The following is a 25684-nucleotide window of genomic DNA, read 5'->3' as shown; positions in this document are numbered from 1 at the left end:
AACATCATCTATTCATCTCTCATCTAATTCAAACAGAAAGCACGTTTTCACATTATTTAGGGAACTTTCATATTGATCTAGAATATGAGTCATCCCGATAGAAGAGGGGGGGGTGCGATTCCATGGCAATGGAGGAGAGGGGATATAATATAGAAAAGAGGGGAGAGGGGGTTAACTTTTCCCCCCCATCAGTTGGCTTCCCTACAAGCCACGTGCTAGCCCGGGTAATATCCCTGGGTCAGATATTCGTTCCCCTTTTCATTATGGAAAAAAACTCTTCAATTTTTCCAACCAAATCTCCACACAACTTTAGTTGCACAGACACAAAACTCATTGTCCAACTTTCAATAATAATTGACGGTCCAATGTCAACGAACCTCGATCGAAAACAAAAACAGCTCACGTCCAAAATGGGAGGTGCTTCAGTAGGTTCGCCTGCGGGACGGGACGTCGTCTTTTCATTCGTGTGCGTGTGTGTGTATGGGCAGAAGGGAAAGTTGTTTGGGTCTCTCCCATCAGTTTGTTTTGCGACGTCGAGGCATGTGGAGCGTCGACCGACGTCGTCTCGTGTGTTGTTTTTTCATCATTACGATTTCTTCTTCATCTCGTGGTGAATCACGCACGTTGCCCTGCTGACGAACTTTGTCGAGTGCCAACAATCGCTCGTGTGTGTCGACTTGATTACACCGGAAGTCGAGTGTACTCCCCGCTACTTTTTATTTGTTGGCCACCACCAGTGAATTCCGTTCCGCCACTGATACACGAGTAAGTCATGCTGCTTTTTTTCTATTAAATTAGTCTTGTCTGACTCGATTGTGTGTGTCTAATTTAGGCACAGACTATTTCATTAAGATTGACGAGACAAGTTCATTCATTCGACTTGATTAGGTTTTTGTGTAAACTTAAAGATTTTAGCTCAAGTTGTACTTAACTCGAGTGATGGCATTAAAAATCATAGGCTTTTTTAACGGTCGCCATCGATTTTCTTGCAGACAGAACCTCGTGCTCATCTTTTGATTCGAGTGACTCTTGTGGTGTATAGTTATAGTGACGCCATTTTCAAACGTCGGCCAAAAAATATGCAGGTGAAGTTGTTGAAAGTCGCCTTGAGGCGCTTAATAGCTCTGAGGCGCTTGAACTTCTAATTGAATTGATGCTTTTGAAGAAGTAAGAAAAAAAAAGGCTTCCTTTAGTTACCAATCGATATTTAGCTATTCGTGCCCACACACGCATACAATCTTTTCCCCTGGAGCCTTAATTTGAGAACAAGAATGACCCCGAGGGCTCGTGAAAAACGAGAAAAATTATCACCTGTAATTCTGCCTCGAGGCAAGATGGACGTTTTGAGAATCCGCTTCCGGCTCGTAGGAAAAACAAGTTAGTTAAATGAGCTTTTAAAGATATATAAAGAAGCACCGATATAATCAATGTGTGTTACTTTTGAACGAACTTGTGTGGGTGTGTCTATAGATATCGATTTAATTTCGTAAAGTACCGAAAAGAACTTGTGTGGGGAGTTGTGTGTATCCAACGTCTAGTCGTCAGGGTAATAGCAATCAAATCTTTGATGGGCGTTAGTCACAGTCGAGCGAACTGTGTTCTATTTAGTATAGGTAGAAAACAACAGCATCAAGCAGTTTTTCTTTTCCGTCTCTTTTCGTTAAGTATGCTATTTGTATTGAAAGGAGAGAATTCCTTGTTGCGTGAAAGCCGATTGCTCCTGGGATTCCATTTAATAATAATAAAAACAAATAAACACACACCGGAGATATTGAACGACTTATCAAAAAGTGGGAGGGAAAGAAAAAGGGGAATAACTAAAGAGTGAAAGAACAGCTAGGGAAAAAAAAGATATTGGATACTTTCATGCGAAGCTATACCATGTAATCTCATTTCCTGGGTAAATATAGTATGTGTGCCGTGTATATATATATGTATGTGTACACTGTATATATATGTTTGCTCCGAAAAAGGAGTTGGCAGCCATTTTTTCCGATGTTGCTTATCGGGTTATAGGCAGAAGCTAAGAGAGAGAGAGTGGAATACTCTGGAGAGAAAAAGGGAGACGACGTTAACATAATATAACCAGTAGTAGTATGGGTGAAGGATCCATCCTCGTGTGTGATATGATGATGCTGGGACCATGTTGATTGCGGGGATTTGGGGACCACCAATTTATGAGTTTCCTTTTTTTTCTTGTTTTATTCAGGAGGAGGAAAAAAATATGCGTCTATCTTGGCCAAACCGTGTCAACAGCCGAAGGACGATCCTGACAGATCGGGAAGATGTTGAAGAAGAAATGGCGGTGGCAGAAACGCCAGTGTCGGCTGCCACCTACGACATGCCATCATCGCCCGGCTCCTTGTCGACTACCAACGATGCTGCCACTCTGATCGCTTCTCCTGACCACCGATCAGGATCGTTTCCAGTAAACAACCGAAGGATCAGCCGCTATGGAGCTCAACAGCTCGAAGCCATTTCCATCGTAGACGATGAAGATGATGATGAAGACGACGATGATTACGAACAGAAGCGGCAGCTATTAACTGATGTAATTATAACACAATTTCTTTTCTCCACCAGTAAATACGCGAGTGCCGTCTACGTGTTGAGTCATCCTTCATCCGGATGAGGAAAAAAGATGAAAGGGAAAAGGGGGAAAATTGGATAACGGTGATCGATCCATGAGCTGCTGCTGGTTGGCTGTCATTAAAGAATCCGCAACGTCATATACTAAAAGCGTAGCCTCATTTTCTGGGTTACAATACAATTTTTCCTCCCCTTTCTTCTTTCTGGTTGGGCTGGTTGAGGGTTGGGCTGGGCGTCGGTCGAGATAAATAACAAGCTGTTTGTTGTCCCGTGACAATGCGAGCGCTAGTATAGTTGGTTCTCCTCCATATAGTTCTCTCTTTCCCGCTCTCTTGTCTGCACAAGAACATAAAAAGAGATAAATATGGCGAATGGTTTCGGCGTGAATTCCGGCCGCTGCGGCGCGCTCCCTTCTTCTTCTTCTTTTATATATTCCCTCGTTCCACGTCTTCGAACACGGAAAATCCACTTCCTTCTCTCCGGGATTTTTATTTTTATTTTTTCATCCGTCAGTCGTTCCCTGCCGTTTGATTTTTCCCCTACGCCTTTTATCCGCTTTTCCTCCAGTCCATTAGTCGAACCTGACACACACGCTAGACCTCCTTTTGACTGCTTTTTCTTGTAGCAGTTGTACACCATCTTTCTGCTCACGCGAATCCAAGCGATTCAGACACGACATTGTTGTTGTTGTTCGGAGGGGGGATGAAGAGGTGTATACCCGAGAGAAAAGAACGTTAATGGATCCACACGCTCGCGGGATTTTCTCTTCGTTTCAATGGGGATTTGATGAATTATTCAGACATTTCACACGGACGTAGTGACAGCTGCGGTTCTTTCTTTTTATGAATGGATGATTTGATGAGGGATTTGTTTTTCTTGTTTTGTTTTGACGGTGATTTCGCCCTTTTTTTTTGACGATTTTGAGCTAGTCGTCCTCTCCCGCCATCTAGCGTCCGTTTTGTTCACTGTGTGTAGTGCCACCTAGCGGTCGATATTTCAAGTCGTGCCGACGAGCTGGCGCAATCTGAAATTTCGATCTTTGGGAGAATTTGATGAGCTGTCACGCACGCATTGCTCATGGGTGACATTCCCTGGTCTTAAAAGGAAAACACACATTCACAAGAGTCGCTCTTCATTCCTCTAGACTTTGAATGTTAATTTTCTCATGAGGCAAAAGGAATGTTTCTTCTGGGTCCGTTTTTATTTTCCCCATTTTCTTTCGTAATCCTCGTTGGACGTTGGACCTCGCTCTTTTTTATTTTTCCTTTAGCCAGAAGAGTATGTGTCGTGTTTTTTTCGGGGGGTCCGGGAATTGTTGGAGGATAGTTCCATGGGAAAATGTCGGCCCGTCCGGAATGCCGGGCGCGACCCGTTTTCCTTTTTTCGGATTGACAGATGACCCATCCCGTATTTATTTATTTTTTCATGTTGTTTTATTAGAAGTTGCTTCAGGTTGAGAGAGGGGGGTTCTGAGAGAGTTCTCTCTCCTACCATTTTCGAAACAACACGCAAGAGAATGGATGGATGGGGGGACGACGAGTATAGAAACAAAAAAAGGGAGAAAGAAAATAAAAAATGACTTGGCGAGCTGACGAAGTGGACAAATTAGTGACAAGCCAGTCACTATACAGCACTACAAGCTCGTGATGAATGACCGCTGAGATTCCTTATCGGTATATATATATATACTATAGTAGCTCTGTATAGTCTTATAAGTTCGTCTCCTTGATCCTCGGCCAGTAGTCTCTCCTTATCCCTTGGCTGTTCGCCGCTCTGCGGCGAAATAGTATCACGCTCTCTTGTATACACCGTCGTTGTAAGACCTCGTAGAGAAACAGATACTATACTTTTTTTTCCTATTTTTAACATTTGCCTCTCTGTAACCTTTTTGCTTCTTTCTGTGTCTGATTGTCCCCCCACCAACGGAACGTCCTTTTGACCGACCCGAAAGAAGTTGGCCCGAAGATAAGGAAAAACGAAATAAATACGCATGACCTCGTCACTAACATATAAAAACATAACGATAGACATTCCATCTTTGCCATCCGTTTCGGCATTCAAATTTTTCTTCCTTCTCTTGTATTTTTTGTGGGGATTTTTCTTTTTTTTTCTCAGGCTCATATTTGGGAGCCAACTGCGTACACCAAGAGACTTATATTTACTCTCGATGGATGGCAATAACAATAATAGATCTGGCCATTCCCAACCGGTCGCATTGCGCATTTACATGTTGATAAATGATTGCCCCATTACATGATATCGGTGGATGAGCCTTTGTGTTCCATGTTGGACGATAAGTTGCGGTTTTCTTATTAAGGCAAAAAAGAATGGACCAAGTTAATTGATGCTAATCTTTTTTTTTTTTCTTTTTCTCTTTGGCAGAAATGGCGGCAGCTGTTCGACCAGGTAAGACGGCCATTTTCTTTTCTCTTACGCGCGCGGATTAAAGTGTTGGAACGTTATTAGCACCGTCCAATATGAAATCAGCGCCCCCGTTTTTCCCGTGTGTCGATTCACAAAAGTAAAAAAAGATTCCGGCGATGACAAGACCCCCCCTTTTTTCCCTATTGTGGTTGGATATAAAGAAGGGAGGGTTTTTCGTATAGGCCTGGGAGAGAACAAAAAGCGTCAGCGTCGGCGGCCGTCGTCGCGTCGGGTAGCGTCTTTTGTCCTTAGCCCTTGCTGCTGGGTCCTGCGAGAAAAATATCATAAATAAAAATGAATGAATAACCCTATTGTATACCGCATATATATCGGTTAAGGTTCAGCTATTGAAAGGCAAGGAAGAATAGAATCGGGTCAAAGGTTTTTATTATTCTGATCATTTTTATTTATTTTTTCATTTTTACCTCGACTGTTTTGTGCGGTTCGCAGATTTATATGGAAAAACTTTTTTATTGTCTGGCTCACACACAGGCCTAAAAATATATTTATAGGAGCTGCTGCTGCACATAGCCCGGCAGCAGTTATTGTGTGTCGAGCCCCACGTGCTGCCAAATTGGTTGCCTGCCGGGATGATTTATCGCATATCGATAAATGTTTTACACACAACACACACAGACAGAAAATAGAGGAAGTAGAAGGGGGGTGGGAGGTGCATAAGAAGAAGATGGGCGTGTGCCCAGCGTTTCGTACAGCACCTGGTCAATCGGAATGTCCACCGTTTTCTCCACCGAATTCTTTGACGAAAAAATGGCAGACATTTTTTCGTGGAACAAAATGAATTGGTAAACTCGTTAACTCGATTGGCTGTTGCGTGACGTCATGTGAGAACAGCAAGAAACGAACGAACGAACCTGAATGGGCTACGGTTGATCAATCTGGGAATCCCTGGGTTCGTCCGTGTACACACACACACACACGCCTTTACACACGTTCGGCTGTGGTGGTGGGGCTGGTACGTGTTTTTGTGTCTGATGGTCATCAGCCAAATGTATGAGAGAGTGCTGCGCGCGCGCGCTCAGGCATTCAGTCAATACGTATAAAATAATAACAACAAACGCCGAAAGTCTGACGAAGAAAAAAAAGGAACGAACGGACGAATAAGAACCGCATCCGGCCATTCACCGGATTCGCTTGGCCGCTCCAGCGACACACACACACAAGACGGTGTGGCCATCAACTTTTTATTTCACAAGAAAAAGAGCAAGTCGTCGTCTTGGAGCAAATTAAATATTGAAAGAAAAGTTTTTGCCCCGACACACAATTCCTTAGCGAAAATTAATTTTTCAATAACCAGAAAAATCAACAAGTGAACTTTTTATATATTCTTCCCCATTATTTTTTAAAGAAAAAGTTTGACTCTCCCTCGATGACGTTATCGATTCAACGATCGAATCCCACGGAGGGGGAAACTTTTTTTTTTTTTTTAGATATTGAAAATGACATGATTCCATATTTTATGATGAAAAATAAGTCCCCCCCTCTTGCTAGACCTACTACTATCACTACTATTACTACTACTACTACTTCTACCTATATGTATACTACACGGAATAAAAAGGGCCGCTGCTGCCGGCCCCAGTCGCCCGCTAACTTTGCCGTCCACCGGACGTGTTTTCACAAAAGGTCCGCGGGATTTTCAAATAGACCTCCCTGACAGAAGCCCCACCGCCATTCCTCTTGTCCGTGCCCTGTGAGTGTGTGATCTTATTGACCCGCATCTTCTTTCAAATATTTTCCTGGGGGATTATCCGTTTAAGTTTTTTTTATTGCACAAACAAAAGAGACGACGAACAAACAGGTACATATAACATTACATTCTTTTATTCGATCAAACAATTTTCAAATCCCATTTACAAACAAGAGCGAAAAATAATAAAATTTAAAAACGTCTGAAAAGTAATGAGGTTGTGTAACGTTTTACAACAACGGGTCTCTCTCTCTCTCTCTCTTGTATCAAAATTTGTCTGGAAACCATTTCCCACGTTCTCGATTTGTCGGTTATCTGAAACCTCTTCGATGACCGCTCCACTTTTTGGGTTCCTATCCAATTGTGGACGACTTTTTTTTTATTTTATTTCTTCTTCTTCTTCTCCTTTTTGTCAAATTTTTCTTGACTGATTTCACTTTCACGTCGGAAAAAAACTGGAAATTCTACCAAAGCGGAAAGTTTATTTTTTTGGGTGGATGACAGCACCAGCAGACTAGACCAAAAAAGAGAATAGGCTGATAATGAGAGAGAGAGAGGTAAACCTACGGTACCTTTAGCTGGACTTGTTGATGACTGGCCCCGCTGGATACGCGTTTTCTAATATAGTTCACGCACCAGCGTCTTTTACTGTGTGCCTTTTTTTTCCTTGAGAGAAAAGAAACGAAGGTTCGTTTAACGAGTTCAACAACGCGTGACAGGGCGGTGAGGAGGGGGGGGGGCGCGGGAAAAAAAAATATATTTACAAATGGACACATGAAGAGAGAGAGAACTTAAAAAGCCGGATATGATTTGTGTGTTTGTCTCGTTGAAAACAGGAACAAGGAGTGGGTCCATTACCCCGTGGGGTTCCGGTCTGTAGTAATAGTGGGAGAGAGATCGACACGTTCATTAACTTCTTTTCGGATCGTTAGCCATTTTTTTAATTTCTTATTATTTTTTTGTTTTTTGTTTTTGTTTTGTCCGCAGTTCGATCCGGAAGGTTTCGGAGAGATTCCGTGGGAGGATTTCGGCCGTGCCCTGCGGTCGCCCGAATTTCGTCAACACATTGAGCCGCACAAGATCCAACAGCTGGAGGAGAAATTTCACCTGCAACAACAACAACTCGACAAGGACCAGGAGGACAACAGGAGCGGCTGCAGCGGCGGCGGTCACCACGACGACCGACCCACCAGTCGGACGACGGCCATCACTTTCCAGGATTTCGTCAATGTGGTCAGTCGATATCTCCTAAAGAATTTCCCCTTTTCTTTCTTTTTCTTTTTTCTTTTCATTTTGATTGATTGGTGATTGATTGCCACCGATTGATTGATCGATCCGCTCCAAGTTTCGGGCGCTCTATCAAAGATGGCGTTGACATTCATCACGCCATTGGTCCATTCCTCTATTAATAATTCCAAATCGCCCAGCGGCTCCCCTCCCACCCACTCGTAGAAAACGAAAGCCCCGCGTGTTGTCCGCACGCACCAATCGTCCATCACGATATCGCGTGACACTTGACGATGTCGGACGAAGTTGTTGCTCCCCATCGTCCCTCATACACACACACACACTCCCCCCTCCTCCTCCTGCACTATCTATTTAGAGGTGCACATCCATCCGTGATTGCAGGCATCTGTAATGCCCATTGGTTAGTTCATACGTTATGATTCAATGATGATGACGTCCAGGGAATCTATATAAGAGTCCCAGGGGGGCTTTGACATAATCGGGAGTTATGGAACCATTTTCTAATTTTACAGGGCCGGCTTTTGTGTATTGGCTAATAGGCCCATGCCAATGCCAATTTGGGCGTTAACGAGTTGATGAAACGAAGTAAGAGGGGAGGAAAAATGACATTTGGCAGATGAGAGAAGAGACCAACTCTTGCCAAATACATGCGGCATGTGTCGCTTGTTTTTCCGCTGGACCCAAAAAGAAAAGGGGGCCAGGCACAATTCTAGGGCCGGTGCTAATATGTTTGGTATTGTGTGTGTGTGTGTGTAGTTGGTGAGAGGGGGGTAAAAGGTTGGAGGTTATTTCCAGAATTTTCTTTCATTCAGTTGCCAAAACAAAAGGCACACACACACACACACGGCACTAAAAGTGAAAGTGGCCACATGTGTGTGTGTCCGCGCGCTCGAGCCGCGCGTGTGTCAACAAGGGCAGCACTGGCGCGGACCCCCGCTTACTTTTTTGCGGCTGGACCTTATACTCTATACCCCTAACTGTGTTACTATATTTATATGTACATCTATATAGCCCGGCGCTTATATTATTGGTAAAGGGGGGACGGAGCTGTTCCACCACCACAGCTGTGGATTTCTCTCACTCGATTGAAAGAAAAATTCCGATTTTCTCTCTTTTACTCCGGCGGAATATTTTTTGATTTTGTCGGAAAAATAGGTTACCCCCCGGCAAAAAGGAAACCGGAAGATGGACCACGGCCGTTTGCAGTGTAGTGTGTAATATAAATGGCGTCGTTAGTCGAGTCGAACATGCAAAAGGGGGGCACGCCCTTTTTCTTCTTTTTCTTCTGTGAGAGAACGTCACAATGGTGACACTTAATGAGCCGCAGCCTCTGTCTCTTTAAACTCGCAAAGATGTCGAGTTATTTGAATAGTTTAGCATTCTTTCTTTCTGGGCTTTGACAATAAACAAAATGTATCAACATCAAACGATTGCGAAACAAACAAAACAAAAGACACCGGTGGTATTTTGCATTTGACAAAGAGTCGATTTAATTTCGGGAATGTTACGTGGCATTTGACTAATGTTTCGGGGAGACTAGTTTGAACCATTCACAGGGACGATGTTGGATGATTTATTAGAGTTTTTGGTTACTTTTGAGAGGTAAAACAGATGCCCTTTTTCTTTTTGAGTCAGTGCCCTCTCCCAATATTTGATGAATTGGTGGTCAATATTTGTAGGCCTGCACAGTTTTATGTAGTACACATATAAAACCGTGACCGTCTATATAATTTAGCCAAAAAATAAAAAAAACGGCAATTCCAATAAATATGGGAGAGAAAAAAGGTGAATGAATGGGACTAGTCTTCTACACTCTTTTCTTTCCCATTCAATGAAATTGTCGATTTTTGAATGTTTTTTCTTCTTACTTTTTACGACAGACAGGAACACAACTTTTTATTTTTCATTCTTTGAAAGATTTTTATGACGTGTATAGAGAACAGGGGAGAGTTCACCCCAACACACGTCCAATTTTTTCTGTGTTGTTGTTTGAGCTGGTGGGGTTTTTTAGTCCGAGTACAAGTCCGGTTGTTATATACTTGTACATATTTTTCTCTCTGATTGTCGGGTGACATTTTGTGAACAAGGGTTGCGTGCAAAGCGATTTTTACAACCCACTTTTTATTTTATTTTATTTAACATATTCATTTTATTTACCTATACCCAATTGAGGAGAATCGTAAAAATATAAATTTTTTTGAGGGGTTCGGCGAAAAATTGTCTAATACGTTTGAAGCTTTTCCAGAGTTAATGAATATTGGGAAATAGAAATCTTTTCTTTCCGCCTTGTCTTGGTGCGCTTTGTTGGAATCGAAATTTACGAGTTTTGGGACGGGAGAAAACGGAGCAGACGACGACTAGGGTGGGCGTTGTTTTAATGAGCCAATTACGTCACTGGTGAACTAGTTTTTAGTGCACTACACCAAAAGGGCCATAAGTTTTTCGCCTCGACGTCGTCGTCGTCGTTTCCCCAAAGGAAAAAAAAAAAGTCTCCGGTCCGTCCGTGTGTGTGCAACGCGGAAGTCTCCTCTAGCTCGCATTTGGCTCGTGCATGTGTTTTGTACAAGTTAGTGGGGTGGAGGTTACACACAGTTCGAAAAATGTGCAAGGGGGGAGGAAAGAGGAAAGGGCGGCAATGAAATTGACACAAGCGGACGGACGGACGGACGGACGACCAGGAAGTAGGAAGAAGATGGAAGAAGAAGAATGAAAAAGAGAGCGCACCCAATGGAGGATGGAATAGATAGATAGATAGATTTCCTTATGTGGTGTAGTAGTTGTTTCCCCCCTCTTAAGTTTCTAGCTCCCAAATATCCTTGTATACCAGCAACACTCTCTCTCTCTGCGTCTCTCCACATGTGCTGCTGTGTGTAAGAGAGTCAAATAGACCGGCTGTCCACACAAGAGGTCACGTGAAGAACCCTAGATGACGACCCAGCTCCGGTTACATCCACCCAAAAACTTTTTCTTTTTCGACCATTTCCGGATGTTCCAACTCGGAAAAACTTTCCCTTTTTTTCCTTTCTTATCTCTTGGCGAAAAATTAACACAAGTTTACTAGACACTTGATGACGTGAAACTGGAAAAATTGAAATTTCAAAGTCAAAGATTATTAGCTAGGCTAGGAGTTGGAGATAAAAAAATTCAAGTCAATAAAACCATTTTTTCGAACGACGAAAGGAGAGCTCCTCCCAGCTCGGACTGTCCGTTTAACCCCACTAAAGTTTTACGACGGTTCTGATCATAATAAATACCTTGTGTTGTTGAGTAGTACTATATGTAGAGGCCTGGCTGCATCCCGCGGCCGCTCTCTACCTATATAACGGCTGAGAAAATAAATAGGAATAAATACCGGTATAGAGGATAAGAGCACACGGAATTGGCCTCTGTCAACTTTTTTTTGTATTTATTTTTCTTCTTTTTTTCTTTGAATAGCCTTTTTTACTATTTCTCTTTCAACTTGTGAAAAAAGAAGAAAAAAAATGGCCGGGACGTGCTCGACGTGAATGCCGAGAGGCCTTAAGGACCCTGCATATATGCACAAGTCGCAGTCCATATCTCGCTTTAATCCGCTTTGGAATGTTTCTCCCCTTTCCAATTTTCTTCTTCTTTTTCTGGACAAATAAATCACATACACACATAGAGAGAGAAAGAAACACACAGCCAAAAGGCCAAGTCTAAATAGTTAAAGAAGGGGGCAAAAGGAAATCAGATTATCCCTTCCCCAACTATCAAAAGGAGAAACGAATAAGACGAAGCCTTTTGCGCGCAGCCTATATACAAGTTGGTTTAAAAAAGAACATGCAGCAGTATTTTTTTTTCCAAGTTAAAGAGATCTACGAGAAGAGGAGGTTGAATCGCCGGATCACGTCCCCGAGCAAGGGCCAACAATAAGAAGTCTGATGGTGGCCTACTAATGGATCCGTTTTGTTGTCGTCGGTAGATCGCCAGGAGCTGATGGGCAGGGTGGAGAACTCGACATGAATGGGGAGCTCGAAGAAAAATTTAAGAAGCTCAACAGTGAAATCGGCGATGATGATGATCAGCTCCTGGCAGAAAGGATTGGCACGTCCGATTTCTGTTCTCTCTCTCTTGTGTTCATCGACACAGCAGAGAAATGGGAAAATGTCTTGTAAAGAAGAAAAAAGAGCGCCCAAACACCCAATTTGAGCGCCCATTTTCCGATATTTATTTTATCTGATCGTTTCCCACAGTCGCACACACACAAGCACCGCTCGCTCGCTACTTTTTCTCAGTCGTCATTTTTCCGTCAAACGACAAAACAAATGGCTAAATGGGAAATATTTGATAGGCGGACATGTTGGACAAAAGATTTATTTTATTTATTCCCTCCTCCACCCACACACAGAGAAAATATTTTTTTAAAAATAAAAGCGTAGTTCCATCCGGTCTTCTTCCGTTTCTCTGTCATAATCAAACCGGATATGTGCCGAGTCAGGTGTTTCAAGCCGCCGGTACCCCGGAGAAAGAAAAAAAAGGGAATGATTTCATATTTTTTAATATTTTTCCCCATTTCGCAATCAGAGAACGGAAGTAACACTCCTCTTCTTCTTCTTCCTGTAGTGTCCCGTCTCCCTTTTTCCAGCTTGTGTTCAAATATTGACCCAAGTCGGTCCTTTTATTCTTTCTTTATCTTTTCAAATATTTGAAGATTGATTTTTTCTCGACCAGATTATATCTGTCAATAATGTCGACGAACGAGCCGGTCTCTAACCTTAAAAAATATCAACCAAATCTAAGTCACAATCTCTCCGGGTGTTTCACATGGACGTGGTAGGTGTGTCTGTGTACACAGCACGCGCGGTCACAAAACTAATTGAATAGGTGATTGGATACTCTTCTCTCTGCTGTTGTTTGACCGAAATGGAAAGTTTTTTTTTTTTCTGCTCTTCTTCTTTTTCTTTCTGGCCTGTTTTTCTTTCAAGAGTCATAAAAATGGAATATCCAAGGGCTCTCTCTCTACATTATAGCCTCCCTCCCAAATGAACTTTAAAGGCAATACTACACTCGGATCCCGTTGTATACCTATAAGGTGCCAACAAGACCCCACCAATTTTTCCAAAAAAAAAGTTGTTTGATGGACGATGTTGTCTCGGTGCGGCACTCGCACACAACGCGAGTTGTTAAAAAATAAAATAAAAATCGGGGGAAATCTAAAGAGTACACACAGTTCTAGTAAATGCAGTATGTATATATACGCCGCTAGGAAAAGGGAAAATAATAATAATAAAAATATGTAGAAGGTTTTCTTTTTTTTTCCAGGTCGGTATTTACAAGTCCAGCCAATCAACCCCCAACGTGTGTTACTTGTGTATGCGTATATAGGAAAGAAAAAGAAAGAAAAAAGGTATAGAGGCTGGCGAGTCGACCACCCCAGTCGTCCAAAAGAAGTGAATCTCTCTATTTTCTCTCTCTACTCGGAATATATATATTTCTCTATCTCCCCCCCTTATTATTAGGCTGCTGCTGCTGGGCCTGGTACACACTGTTAGTAGTACACTCGGGTATAAGGTGATGGCAAACGAATTGTAGGGGGCTGAAGAAGAAGAAGAAGAGAGAGTAGGCGGGCGGCGTATCGTCATGGTAACGAGCTGTGCCGAATTGTGTTGAACCAATAAAGAAAAGAAGAAGAAATATGTCTATTGACGTGACGTGCGTGTGTGTGTGTGGGGGGCTCGGCGCTCATTCACTATACAAGCCCCTGGAAAATTTTTCTCCCTTGATTGAATAGGCAATGAAAGAACCGCGCCCTCTTATTACCTCTAGTCTGAAAGAAATAGAAGAAGAAGCGTATCCCTCCCCAGGTGTGGACAGTAGCCCACCGATGTCCATGCGACATTATCAATATAGCCCCTCGACTACGCTCCTCTCTATTATTATCCGAGTGTAGTGTAGGTTCCAGGGACCCCTGAAGAATGAGGGGAGTAGCCCCCCTGGAAAAATCGTACAATTTTCTGCACACTGGGCATATGTGGACAGGCCCAGCCAAGCCAAGGAAGAAGAAGAAGAAGTTGTAGAACTGTCAAAGGTTTTTTTTTCCCTTTTGTACATGTTGTCCCATTGCAGCCCCACCTGACGATCTTCTTTTCTATTCCTTTTTCGGTGGGGGCTACCGGCCCCGATTGGAATGTTTTTCAAATTGTATTTTTTTCTTCTTTTTTCCATCTCGGACAGAAAGAAATGGGGGGGCCTCCAAAAGGTTCACCGTATAGTTGACATGCAGTACGGGGGGTCTACGACTTCTTCTTCTTGTACCTTCCAGTAGAGGACTCGGAAGAAGAATGAGATGTTTCCACCTTTTTTTTCTTTTTCTTTTTTTATTTTATGGAAGGCGGATCCATCCGTCCAGCTCTCCGCCGGACACGACCAGCAGAAGCCAACAACTCCGGTTTGCTCCTGGGTTCTCTCTCTCTCTTCTATTTATATTTGGATGGAAAAGACAATTTTCCAGCTTTGCCCCGCCCAAGGAGCTGGAGCAAACTTACTACTAGTAAAGGCCAGCTAATAGTATTTTAGCCTCTTTTTTCTTACAAAAAGGGAGGGATAGAATAGAAGAAGAAGAAGACGAGTTGAGTCGTCTCTTTTACCTTTTGTTTGCCGACGATGAATTATTCATCGGAAACCCCCAGCTGCCTAATGAGCCGCTCGTCGGTTGGGCCTCAAATCAAACACAATAACATGGAGAGAAAAATATAAAAAAAAAAGACAAAACTCTATCTCTGTGTGTGTGTGTGTTGGTTGTATTATGTTATTAGTAAACCTTTAACGGTCCTCTGACGTGCTCATCATTATTGACCGAAAGAGACACACACACACAGAGGCCTATAGGATCTAGTGCGGTAGGTCTCGACAATCATCTGGAAATGGTCGGCTCATTTTATTATTTTATTTTATTTCGATGGGTGGGATAGTGGAGGGGGTGGGTCGCTAATGAATTATTTAACGCGCAACGAATTCCTCGATAATTGGATCGTTTCGTTTGTTTTTTTTCCTGGGGAGGAGGGGGTTTTTCGGTTATTAGCCTATCGGCTTTTCGCGTCTCATCGGCAATTCAGTAGCGCTAGTTTTCCTTTTTTTTTTCAAACCTCCTTGTTCAAAAAAGAAGAAAAGAAAAAGAAGACTGTTTAATAATATTTAGCCTCCTCACCCGATGTTTAGTAGACATTTAAACGTGTACTTATTTGCACAGCTGCTTATAGCTGCCTGCTATATATATATATATATATACCTTGAAATAATTGGTATCGAGACGAAAAAAGGTTTCCAGAAGCCAATGCCGTGCCCGGGTACTCTCTTATTCCTTTTTTCTTTCTTCTCAAATTCACCTTATTTTTTGGGAACAGAGAGAAAAGAATTTTTCCACTTGTTTAGCTCCTGGATTCGATATATGATAATCAAATCAACCCTTTTTTTCTCTCTCTCTCGTAACTACAGACGTTCTTCTGCCTGTCTTCTTCGTGTTGTCTAACTCCCAGTTTGGTACGGAGGTCAGAGAGAATGTCTGCACAGTCTGTTGTGTCTGCACATAAATTTTTTTATTCTTTCCTAGGTTTCCCCTCCCTCTCTCTCCCCACCCTCTTCCCCCCATCGTGTGTCTGATAAAAACACACACACACTGGACTTGTACGGACTTTTGTATAACCAATTGTAGTAGTAACTTTTCTGGGTGCTGCTGCTGCTACTGGACCGGGAGCAGGTGGAATGGAATGGCCGGTGGTGGTCCGGCGATCCGCACGGTTTGAGATGGCCACATCCGCTCACCTGTTCTTCGGCTCTTATTCTCCCTCCCTCTCTCCTGTTCACAAGTTGATTAGAATTAAAAATATAAAAATAAAGAGGGAAAAGAAAAACGCGCAGACACACACTGTTTTTCCCCAATTTTTTTCTGTTTCTGTTGTCCAGGTAAATAGTTTTGGGCCAGTGATGATCCATCATTGCATCCCCCACACACAAACACACAGGGTTAAGGGGAAAAGAGTCCTGGCAATAAGCGGCCCATAATATATTTACAATAAGGGAGCGAAAAACAGTTGCGAGTTTTTGGCCCATGCGAAAACCTCGTTAACTTTGATCTAATCGCTCCAGGAAAAAGAAGAACATTCACAACGACTGGAATGTTCATGCCGTTTTCTTTTTTCCTTTGAAATATAAAAAAGTCTCCAAAGATTCTACCGAGATCATCGGGAACTGTCGAAGTAATAAGCGTTTAAAAAATGAGTGGGGAGGGGGACCTTGTTTTTTATTATCTTAATTTCATTGAAAAGAAAATTTCAAAATTTTTTTTTGTTGTCTTGTGTGACGAGGCGCATTTTTCTTGACACTAGAAAAAAAATTTTGTTGATGAAGTCAAAAATGTGTAACAAAATAAAAATAAGAAAAAAAAAGGGAAATGGGGCGCGTGCGCAGAGTCGCTGGAGCGCATCGGAGCGTGTCCGTCCAGAGAACCCGGCGAGTTTGTTGTCCAGCGCACCTCCTCCCGTTGTGTTTTTGTTTCCACCTGCTCTTTTTTTATTTTATTTTTTCCAGACAATAATATCGTCCGTCGTCGGCCTTCTCCGGTTCGATAGTCTGTTACTAATTTACTCGACAGGCTTCGATGAAGAAAAACACATGCCCCTCGTCCAACACACAACACACACACACACAGCAAACGCAATTTGGTCCTTTTTTTTAATGACGGCCGAAATTCGTGGCCCTTTCCTGGAACGAGTTGATGATGATGCGCCGGACAATCGTCGTCACGTTCCTCTTCGTTCGAAAATGAAAGAAAACAAAAGGGGAATTTTTATTTTATTTTTTGGTTTGTTCCAAGCGTCCGATTCGATGCAGTTTCTTTCGACAATGAGCAGCAGCCAACCAACCCAGAAAAAAGGGTCTCAATATCTTGACAGACATTGAAAAGTAGACACGAACGTGCTTCTTATTCTCCCCCAGTAAAAAATAAAAAAACCCAAAAAGATTTTTTATTTTTTTCGTCTTGTCAGGATGGAAGAAGAAGAAGAAGAGGAACTGAAACAAAAGAATGTTTCGTTTCTCCATTTCCGGAATGGAACCCTAACTCGATTGTGTGTGTGTGTCTGTCTCTCTCCTGGGTTTTTTCTTCTTTCGTTGCTCTTCTTCTTCATCATCTCCCCCCCACCCACACACACCGAAATTCCCATTGTGAAAAAAAAGAGAAGAGTTCAAGTGTCAACATGTTCCAGCCTGGGGAAAGTAACGATCCCCCGTCAGCCGTTAAATCAATCAGAGGAAATCAAGGCGAGTCACGCGCGCTCCTCCGATCGTCGTCTAGAAAACAAACAAACCCCTGCTGGAAATAAAAAACGAATTTCCCACACAACATTTTTCCTGTGCAGAGAAGAAGAAGAGGCGGATCATCATTCCGAAAATCGATTAGTGTTATCTTTATCTCTTCTTTAAATATAACGTCGTCTATTCCATCTTGATTGTCCCCACCTTATCTTGTGGAAAATTAAAAAAATCCTCTGGTGTTAAAGAAGAAGAAGGGTCGAGCCAAGTTCATTGTCGGTCCAGTTGGAGATAGCACACAGGCCCCAATTGGCCCATGTAGACACTATAGTGCTGGGCAGAAAAGGCCCAGCTAAAAAAGAAGAAGAAGGAGGAGCCTGGCTGAAAAGGAGGGGCGCCCCTTTTCCACAGTGTATGTGTGCTCTCCTATAAGCTCCCTACACCTTTGCCACTCTTACTTCAGTGTCGTGGCGGCCGCCGCCTAAGCCAGGTCGTTTTCACCCAACTAAAAAGACAAATCACAAATCGAATCATTTCATTCTCTTCTCAGTCGACAATCAACGTCCACACTCTTGAGTTTTTCGGTTGTTTTGGGTTCAAAGGGAAAATTTGGTGGACGAGAAGAAATTCGTGAATTTTTGTCACAAGTGTCAAATTAAATTTCGGGGACCCCTTTCACACAGCGAAATCATTTTCACCTGCGAACATGTTTTCACTTCTCATTGGATTCTAAACGTCTGGTTAGTTTTTGTTTTTTGAATTTTTTGTTTTGATTTGATTCACCGACATTTCCTTCTAGACAAATTAAAACGGGGAAAACAGTTAGACCCCGTGAGAGTCTCTCTCTAAAAACCCCTGTCCGGAAACGGCAATTTTTGTCGATACTTTTTATTTTTGTGTAAAATTTGGAATTGTGGGGGAGAGAGAGAAAAGAAAAAGAAACAAAAGTCCCGCACGCTGAGAGAGAGAGAGAGGCGGCAGATTCTATCAAGCGTCACTTCCGTCGGTTACATTGTGGGGTCCGGTCGGGTCCGAACGCGCGGGGATTGTCCCGCTCTGTTTTTTCGTTTTTTCTTTCTTCCATGTTTTATCCCGTTAAAGCAGGTCGGCAATAACAAAACCATAAAGCAAATGAAAAAATAAAATATTTTTTTTTCCCCAAATTTTTTGAGTTGTGGACGGTAGAGAAAGAACCACGCCCCGTTAGTGAATTTCGAAAAAATTTCTCTCTCTTCCTATTGACAAAAGCGTCGGAGGAAGAGTCGGCATTACATAACCGTTTCCGAGAGAGAGAGTTTTGACCTTTTTATCTGACCTTTTGTTTCTTTATCTATCGACCTTGTGTCCTATTTGGGGGTTGTTCCGTTTGTGTGTTTTTATCTTTTAGTCTCAATAGAATTTTATTTATTTTTAAAATTAATTTTCGTACAACAGATGAGCGGGAAGCGGAGCCGGAGTTTCAAGTGCGCCGTGCATCACCGCGACCGTCAAGTGTGCAGCGAAAACGATTTTCACCTGCTCCTCCAGCCGCCCACTCTCTTTCAAAGGTAAACAAAATTGAACCCATTTTTTAATTTTTTCAACAACAACAACTCGACGAAAAATGTTGGTTAACAAAAGCGCAAAAGGAAAAATGTTTCATTCCACTTTCTCCCGATTTTCTTTTGGGGGGCCTCCCACGCTGTGGGATATTGATGGATTCAGTAGCTGCCTATATACTTTGGGAATGTGTGGGGGTGGTGATTGGATCTGTACAAGGGGATTTCGATTTAGACGAGAAGAATAAGAAGAGGATTATCATGATGGCAGTAAAAAAATAAATCCTTAGGCTAGCAAAAGAGGCTATATCCTTCGAGTGTGTGTGTGTGATTGGAGGGACAAGTAATTAAATGCCACACAGTGTGACACCTTTCCTTTAAGGGCCCCCCAGTGACGAATCTGTCAATGTGTCAATCACAATTTCACCAAAAAATGAACACAACTCGCATTTGGATCAACGTCGTCTTAAAAAAAAAGTCCCATTCAAATGATTTGGCCATCATTTTAAGCTTCGACATTCCAATGTGTTTTATTATTTTATTTTATTTTGCTAAATTCTAATTATATCTGTTCCCCCCAAATGATTGGGCTGTATGCAGAATGGTGAAGGTGATTGCGGACGAGTTCCTGACGGACGATCGGGAGCGCAAGTATTACGCGGACCGTTATTCGTGCTGTCCGCCGCCCCTCTTCATCATCTTCATCACGCTCGTTGAGGTCAGTTTTTCTTTCTTTTTTATTTAGTTTTTTTAGATTTTTGGTTTTTCCCACCCGTGAAAACGTTATTCTCCTGCCGTGCCGTGACTCACGACCGTGTGTTTGGCAAAGACTTGCTAAACCGGCCGCCGATCGATTGTCCGATCGATTTGATTTTTTTTTCCTTGTTGGAATTTCCCCTCATCCATCCATCCATCCTTCTTCCGTTGGATCGTGTGGTTGTATAGAAGAGTCTAATAAAAGCCGTTCACCCGCATCGTCGTGCCTGTGCTGGATTCGACTCCGATTGGCGATGTGGTGGGTGGGTGGTAAAAGAAAGAAAAAATCATCTCGAATTACATCATCATCCCGTTTGAACCCGATTGTTGGCTCTGCGCTTCAATAGACCGGATGGCACGTGTGTCTTCCATCAAAGACCACACAATATTTTTTTCAAAAAGAAAAAAAAAATGAAGAAAGTAGGTTTCGTTCCATCTTTTGATTGCGATCGAGTTACCCAGGTCGTCGTTAATGGAACGTGCCGCTGTGCGAGAGCCTCTATTGATTCTAAACTTAGGGTGGGGGAAGTTGAAAGATAATTTCCAACAAGTTTTTTAAAAAGAACTTTGCCGACGACGCTGTTTGACGACGACGACGACACCTGGAACCGGTTTTTGTGTGTCGCCTCTCCCGCTGTTTTCCCTTGTTGACTCTTGTCGGGGGGGCTTGTAGGCTCTCGGTTCTTAACATACATTTTTTAATGAGTCCTGTACCGGGGTAAAAAATGTGTTGAAAAACTTTTTTATTTTTAGACGCTAAACAACACAACCGATCGATTGCAAAAGGAGGGTGTGTGGGTGGGTGAGAGTTGATGGGGGGCGACGAGAGAGAAACAAAACACAAAAATCACGTCATATCAAGAAGTTATACATATATATTATAACGCGCGTCTAATCCGTAAGCTTTTGCCACTCTATTTTCAACCAGTCTTCTTCTTCTTGTACCTCACTTGATATGGCGTGTATGTCTTTTTCTTGAAAAGGAATCGTTGCTAAGGTTTCCGACCTCTATTTTCCCCTTGGGGTCTAGACCGGATTTTCGTATCGGATATAGCGAGGTGGATAGATATATGTCAGGTTTATTATTAGATGGCGCACCTATTTGGTTCCCTTATTTTTCTTTCTCCGTCTAATAATCGGCTGATAGGTAAAGTAACGAGTCGAGCTAGTTGGGATTCACGAATTCTCTCCACCGAGGAGATTATGACACTCTCTTGTACGTGTGTGTCTTGGAAGACAAACAAATATTTCATTAACGAGACAAAACAGTTGTCTTTTGTTTTTTCTTCATCAACTTTTTTTTAGTTTTTTCAAAAGTCTAAAAGAATTTGTTGGGGTCGTTTAACGCTCACGTTGAAATCGGATGCTTAAAATTCTCCCTCATAATTTTTTTTCTATTTTGTCTGAACATTTGTTTTTCCTCTCTGCTAACCCCCACGCTCTTGTTACGTATGCGGTGACACGAGGACGGATATGTCACCCTCGTCACTGCTTGTAATAACGGAACTAAATGAGAGAATTTAAAATGTATTAGAACGGGTCGCCCGGGTCTCAGTCTCTCCCCTCATTTTTCTTTTTATCAAATGAAATGTTTTAAAAATAGGGAAGACCTACACACACACACAACTACCTGGTCCACAAAAAGTACACACACATACACACTGTGTGTGCTGTTGTACCACCTAGTCATATCCGGAGAGCTAGGAGGGAGGTTGAAGGTTTCTGACAGGTAGCAGACGGCTGACCGGTCCGATATATAAATAAATATATTTTTGCTTTTCTTTTTCTTTTTTGTTCATGTAGTGCATATACACAAAAATGTGTATGTATTTTCTTTTTTCAAATAAAAAAAAAAATTGGGAGGGTTGAGGGGGGAAAAGGTAACAGATTGGCACGCGGCCCCCGTCAGATGGCAAGCTGACGGTGGGGGGGTATTTTCTAGAAAAATAAAGGATCTTTTCTCTTTTTCTTTTTTTTTTTTACTTGTATTTAATTACACGTTTGATAGGGAGAAGAAGAAGAAGGTACTACTACTGACTGACTGACTACACACAATTTTAGTGAAGAGGCTACAAGTATTTAAAAAAAGTGATGGCGCGCGCCAAAATTTTTACCTTCTACTTCTTCTACCATATCATCAATTTTCTTTGGGTATTTTTTCTCTCTCTCTCTTTGTGTGTGTGTGCCCTTTTATTTAATTTTTACCGCTAGCGTATCGCCTCCTGTTGATATTGCCCTCCCTTTTTCGAGTTCAAGAAGAAAAAGAAAAGGAAAATCTTCCCTTGAAAAGCAAAAGTTCTTTTGGCTGTGACGGTTACGTGGGTTTGCAACGATTCGGCGTATTTTCCGTTATTGAAGGGACACACACACACACAGAAGAAGAAGAAAAAGGGAGCGGCGTGGCATGAAATTCGAGTCACACAGAAAAAAAGGAGCAAAAACGGAACAAAACAAAAAAAAAATTTCGCTCTTGTCTGAAATTTTTATTTTTTTTCCAACTGTTATTATGAGGGCGATTTCAATGGAGGGTCTTGTGTGATTATCCACGGTTCAGTTTCTTGTGTATACATTTGGCCAGGGCTCAAACGAATGATTTTCTACCAATGGATTAAACAAGAAAAAGAAATAAATTGTGTTGGGAAGAGAGAGAGAAAAGGTGTCTTAACGATGAGGGAGGTCCGCCTATTTCTTTTTCCTTTTGTGTTGTCATGTAATCTTGTTTTTCCAACAGTTTTTTCTTCTTTTTTCTCTCTCCCGAAATCAAGTGAATTACATGCGTATATATATACAAGCGAGGCTAGACTCGTTTTGCTTGTTAAGTTTGAAAAAAAAAAATAGATGTAGCTAAGAAATAAGAAATGAAACTGTTACTGGCCACCTGTCGGGGCCGGGCAACGGCGGCGGCGGCGGCGATTAGAGAGCTAATTGGAGCCGACCGTAACAAGGAGAGCACAAGAGAAGAAGAAGAAGAAGAAGTTCTCTCCTTGTCGAAACATATCGACCAGCTGTCTGTTCTCCCAAAAAATGAGGAGAAGAAATAGAAGGGCCTGGTTGGTGATGGTGGTGGGGGGGAATATGAAACACCCCGCCAGTTTTTGCGGGACTTCGGAAGCAAGCCCGGATCGTTTTCATTCTTATTTGATTTTTTTTTTAAATTTTATTTTATTATTTACCCTTTTATTTTTCTGTTGAGAGAGAGAGAGCCCGAGCTTTTACGGTTTTTCCCAAACACCAGAGTGTGAAACGTTCATCATCCGCTTATCTTTTGATTTATAATTCGGCAATGACTTGACCGAAAAAAGAGATGAGAGACAAATAGATATTTAAATTCTTTCTTTTTTTTACAGTTGGGCTTCTTTACTTATTATACGGTGGTAATGGGAGAGATTAACCCGTCCGGTCCAGTGCCCATCAATTCCGTTTTCATCTACCGGCCAGACAAACGCGGTGAGATCTGGAGGTTTCTCTGCTACATGGTCCTGCACGCTGGGTAAATAAAATATTTCTTTTTCTATTTGAGAATGGGAATAAAAAAAAAAACTAATCCTTTTCTTATCATTTACAGGTGGCTACATTTACTGTTCAACTTGTTGGTCCAAGTCCTGGTCGGCCTACCGCTCGAAATGGTTCACGGCTCCATGAGAATAGGAGCCGTTTACATGGCTGGCGTTTTAGCCGGTGAGTTTTTATTTTATTTTTTTTTTTTCCGACTCTCACGACACCGTTGTCTATTCTTTATTGAACGGGACAGGATCAATGGCAATTTATTTATTTATTTATTTATTGTCTTATTTTTCTTAATAAACAGGTTCGCTGGGGACATCTGTGTTCGATACGGACGTCTACCTCGTTGGTGCCTCTGGTGGTGTCTACGCTTTGCTGGCCGCCCATTTGGCCAACGTTTTGTTGGTACGTTTTTTTTTTTAAACCTCCTTATTTACTAAAATTTCTTTTTTATTAGTTGCATTGACATTTACCGTTATTTTATTGTTTCCTTTTCTGTAGAATTACAATAACATGGAATTCGGCATCGTTCGGTTGATTGGAATCTTCATTGTTGGTAAGTTTTTCAGATTGATTTTGAATTTATCTTTTGTCAAAATTTTTAATTTGTATGTTTTGTTTATTTTTTCAATTTGCAAAATAGCCAGTGCAGACGTTGGATTCGCCATTTATGACCGGTACGCCGCTGAGCAGGTTGGGGCTCCCGTTTCTTACGTGGCTCACTTGACGGGTGCTCTGGCTGGTTTGACGATCGGCCTCTTGGTGTTGAAGAATTTCGAACAGAAACTGCACGAACAACTCATTTGGTGGGTGGCGCTTGGTGTCTACGCGGCCTGCACTCTCTTCGGCATCCTGTTCAACGTTTTCAATCCCGATCCTTTTTACCCGGCCAATTGACGTACCAACTAGAGAAACTGGCCGCTAGATGTCTCTAAAACGCTAATCGACTAGAACCACCGCCACTAGGTGGCAGCTCCAGTTGGGAATAAAAACAAAAACAACAGTGGTTGGGTGCAAACAAAAACACAAACAAGAAACCAAAGTGAAAAAAACGAATAATTAGTTGTGTGGTGCGTCTCCGGCTGAAGAAAGAAGAAAATTGAAATTATTTAAAGACACACATCGAAGAGATTTTGTTTTCTCCCAAAATTGAAAAAAATTTAGAAACAAAAAAAATTATAAAAACGTCGGCGAATATCATCGAAGAGTACCAGCTAGTCGAACGGAAAACGCACGATGATTGGACACGGTTTGACAGATACTTATTATCTTTGACCTTCTTCTTTCCTGTTTTGTTGGTTTGATCCGTCTCTCTCTCTTTCTCTGGCCCAATCACCTTCTATCGCTCGCTCGCGACTCGTTCAAAAATGGTTTACCTTTCCCCCCCCCCATCTCTATTTGTCCTCCTTTTTTCAGAATGATATTTACAAATTGAGGAGGATGTTATATATATATAACGCGATCCAAAGTTATGATTGTTGATCTTTCTGTTGTCACACTTTTAAACAAAAATTGGTTTCTCTCGTGTAGTTTTTTTCATGTGTCTCTCTCTCTCTCCTGTTTGTGCATGTCTGCGTCTGAATGCCCACCCCCTCATTCAAGTCAAATGTTTTTTCCTTCCTCGTGTAAGTCTGAACAAAAACTTGTCATGCAAGTCCCACCAGACCTTGTTTTCCCGTAACTTTTTGTTCTTCTGTTCTTTGTGGTCTTACACAGAAAATGTTGTTCCGTCTCATCTCCAAAATATTTGTTCCACCCACCTCTCCAATCTGCATCCATATCCAACGTGTACACTTGCAAGTTGTTGTTATACTCTTTTCCTGTCTTTCTCTTTTCACCTTCCTCCTGGCCTTGTAGGTCTGCCCGGGCCAGTTAGTCATTGTTCTCTTGTCACAGAGAGAGAATGGGAGCCAAGATCATTTTGATTCCGTTGGAGGTCAGAGTCTCTTGCAGAAAAACAACAAAACAATAGACCCCCCCTCCCCACCTGTCACTTATTTCTTGCTCCACATCCCAATTGTGTCGTCCCTCGTTCAGTCCTTTCTCCGAGTTGTCATCAATGTCCGATCTTGTATAACTCTCCACCTTAAACAACAATCAAGAGTTTTTAATCAACTCATCACACAGACTTTCATCAAGTTGGAGCCATTTGTCGTTCATCATCATCCCTCGCCTTGTCGGATTGGGTCACTTCTCAGGGATGTGTGTGAGGGGGGGGGGGGCAATCATTCAACCGGGAAACAAATATTCTTTCTCTCTCTCTCTCTTTATTACTTTCTCTACACACAGAAACCGTTGCGAAAAAAAAACTAACAAAAACAACAAAAAACAAAATTTAATTATTTACCAGTCTTTAAAACTATTCCCTCCTCCCCCCCTTTTTGCTGCTACTACTGCATCTACAAATATATATCAAATGATTTTGCCTGTTATTTTTCATCGCCTATATTTACACAGTAGTAGCGTCAAGCAATTGAATCCACCTGAATAACAGAAACTGAGAAAAAAAAATGCTAAAAAATATTATTCTACATATATTATATATATATATTTGTACAAATGGCTTGTGTATATTTCTCCTGTTGTTGTAAAACCAAGTGAAGAAGATGGAAAAAAAATATTGCATAAAAAAAAATCTTTTATCGTC

At 41.9% G+C, this 25684-nt stretch overlaps 1 protein-coding gene across 1 annotated transcript; it reads left to right on the top strand.

Annotated features, from left to right (window-relative positions):
• The first annotated feature begins 424 nt into the window (after positions 1 to 424).
• Positions 425 to 25684, top strand: LOC124198059 (rhomboid-related protein 2-like). Its single transcript, XM_046593711.1, has 11 exons — positions 425 to 765; positions 2210 to 2551; positions 4972 to 4995; positions 7709 to 7954; positions 18674 to 18786; positions 19378 to 19495; positions 22881 to 23023; positions 23099 to 23211; positions 23342 to 23442; positions 23539 to 23593; positions 23681 to 25684. Exons 2-11 carry the CDS (start codon positions 2225 to 2227, stop codon positions 23932 to 23934), a joined length of 1494 nt encoding a protein of 497 aa, XP_046449667.1. The 5' UTR covers positions 425 to 765; positions 2210 to 2224; the 3' UTR covers positions 23935 to 25684.

Source organism: Daphnia pulex, chromosome 7 (assembly GCF_021134715.1).
Source record: "Daphnia pulex isolate KAP4 chromosome 7, ASM2113471v1".
Classification (NCBI taxonomy): domain Eukaryota; kingdom Metazoa; phylum Arthropoda; class Branchiopoda; order Diplostraca; family Daphniidae; genus Daphnia; species Daphnia pulex.
The sequence above is the reverse complement of the archived record's forward strand: the minus strand, read 5'-3'. Positions and strand labels throughout refer to the sequence as shown.

Bases quoted from the DNA above. Each gene is read 5' to 3' on its own strand.
- LOC124198059 (XM_046593711.1), top strand. From the start codon at position 2,225: ATGCGTCTATCTTGGCCAAACCGTGTCAACAGCCGAAGGACGATCCTG. The intron at 2,552-4,971 runs GTAATTATAACA...TCTCTTTGGCAG, and splicing joins AGCGGCAGCTATTAACTGAT to AAATGGCGGCAGCTGTTCGA. The intron at 18,787-19,377 runs GTAAACAAAATT...GGCTGTATGCAG, and splicing joins CCGCCCACTCTCTTTCAAAG to AATGGTGAAGGTGATTGCGG.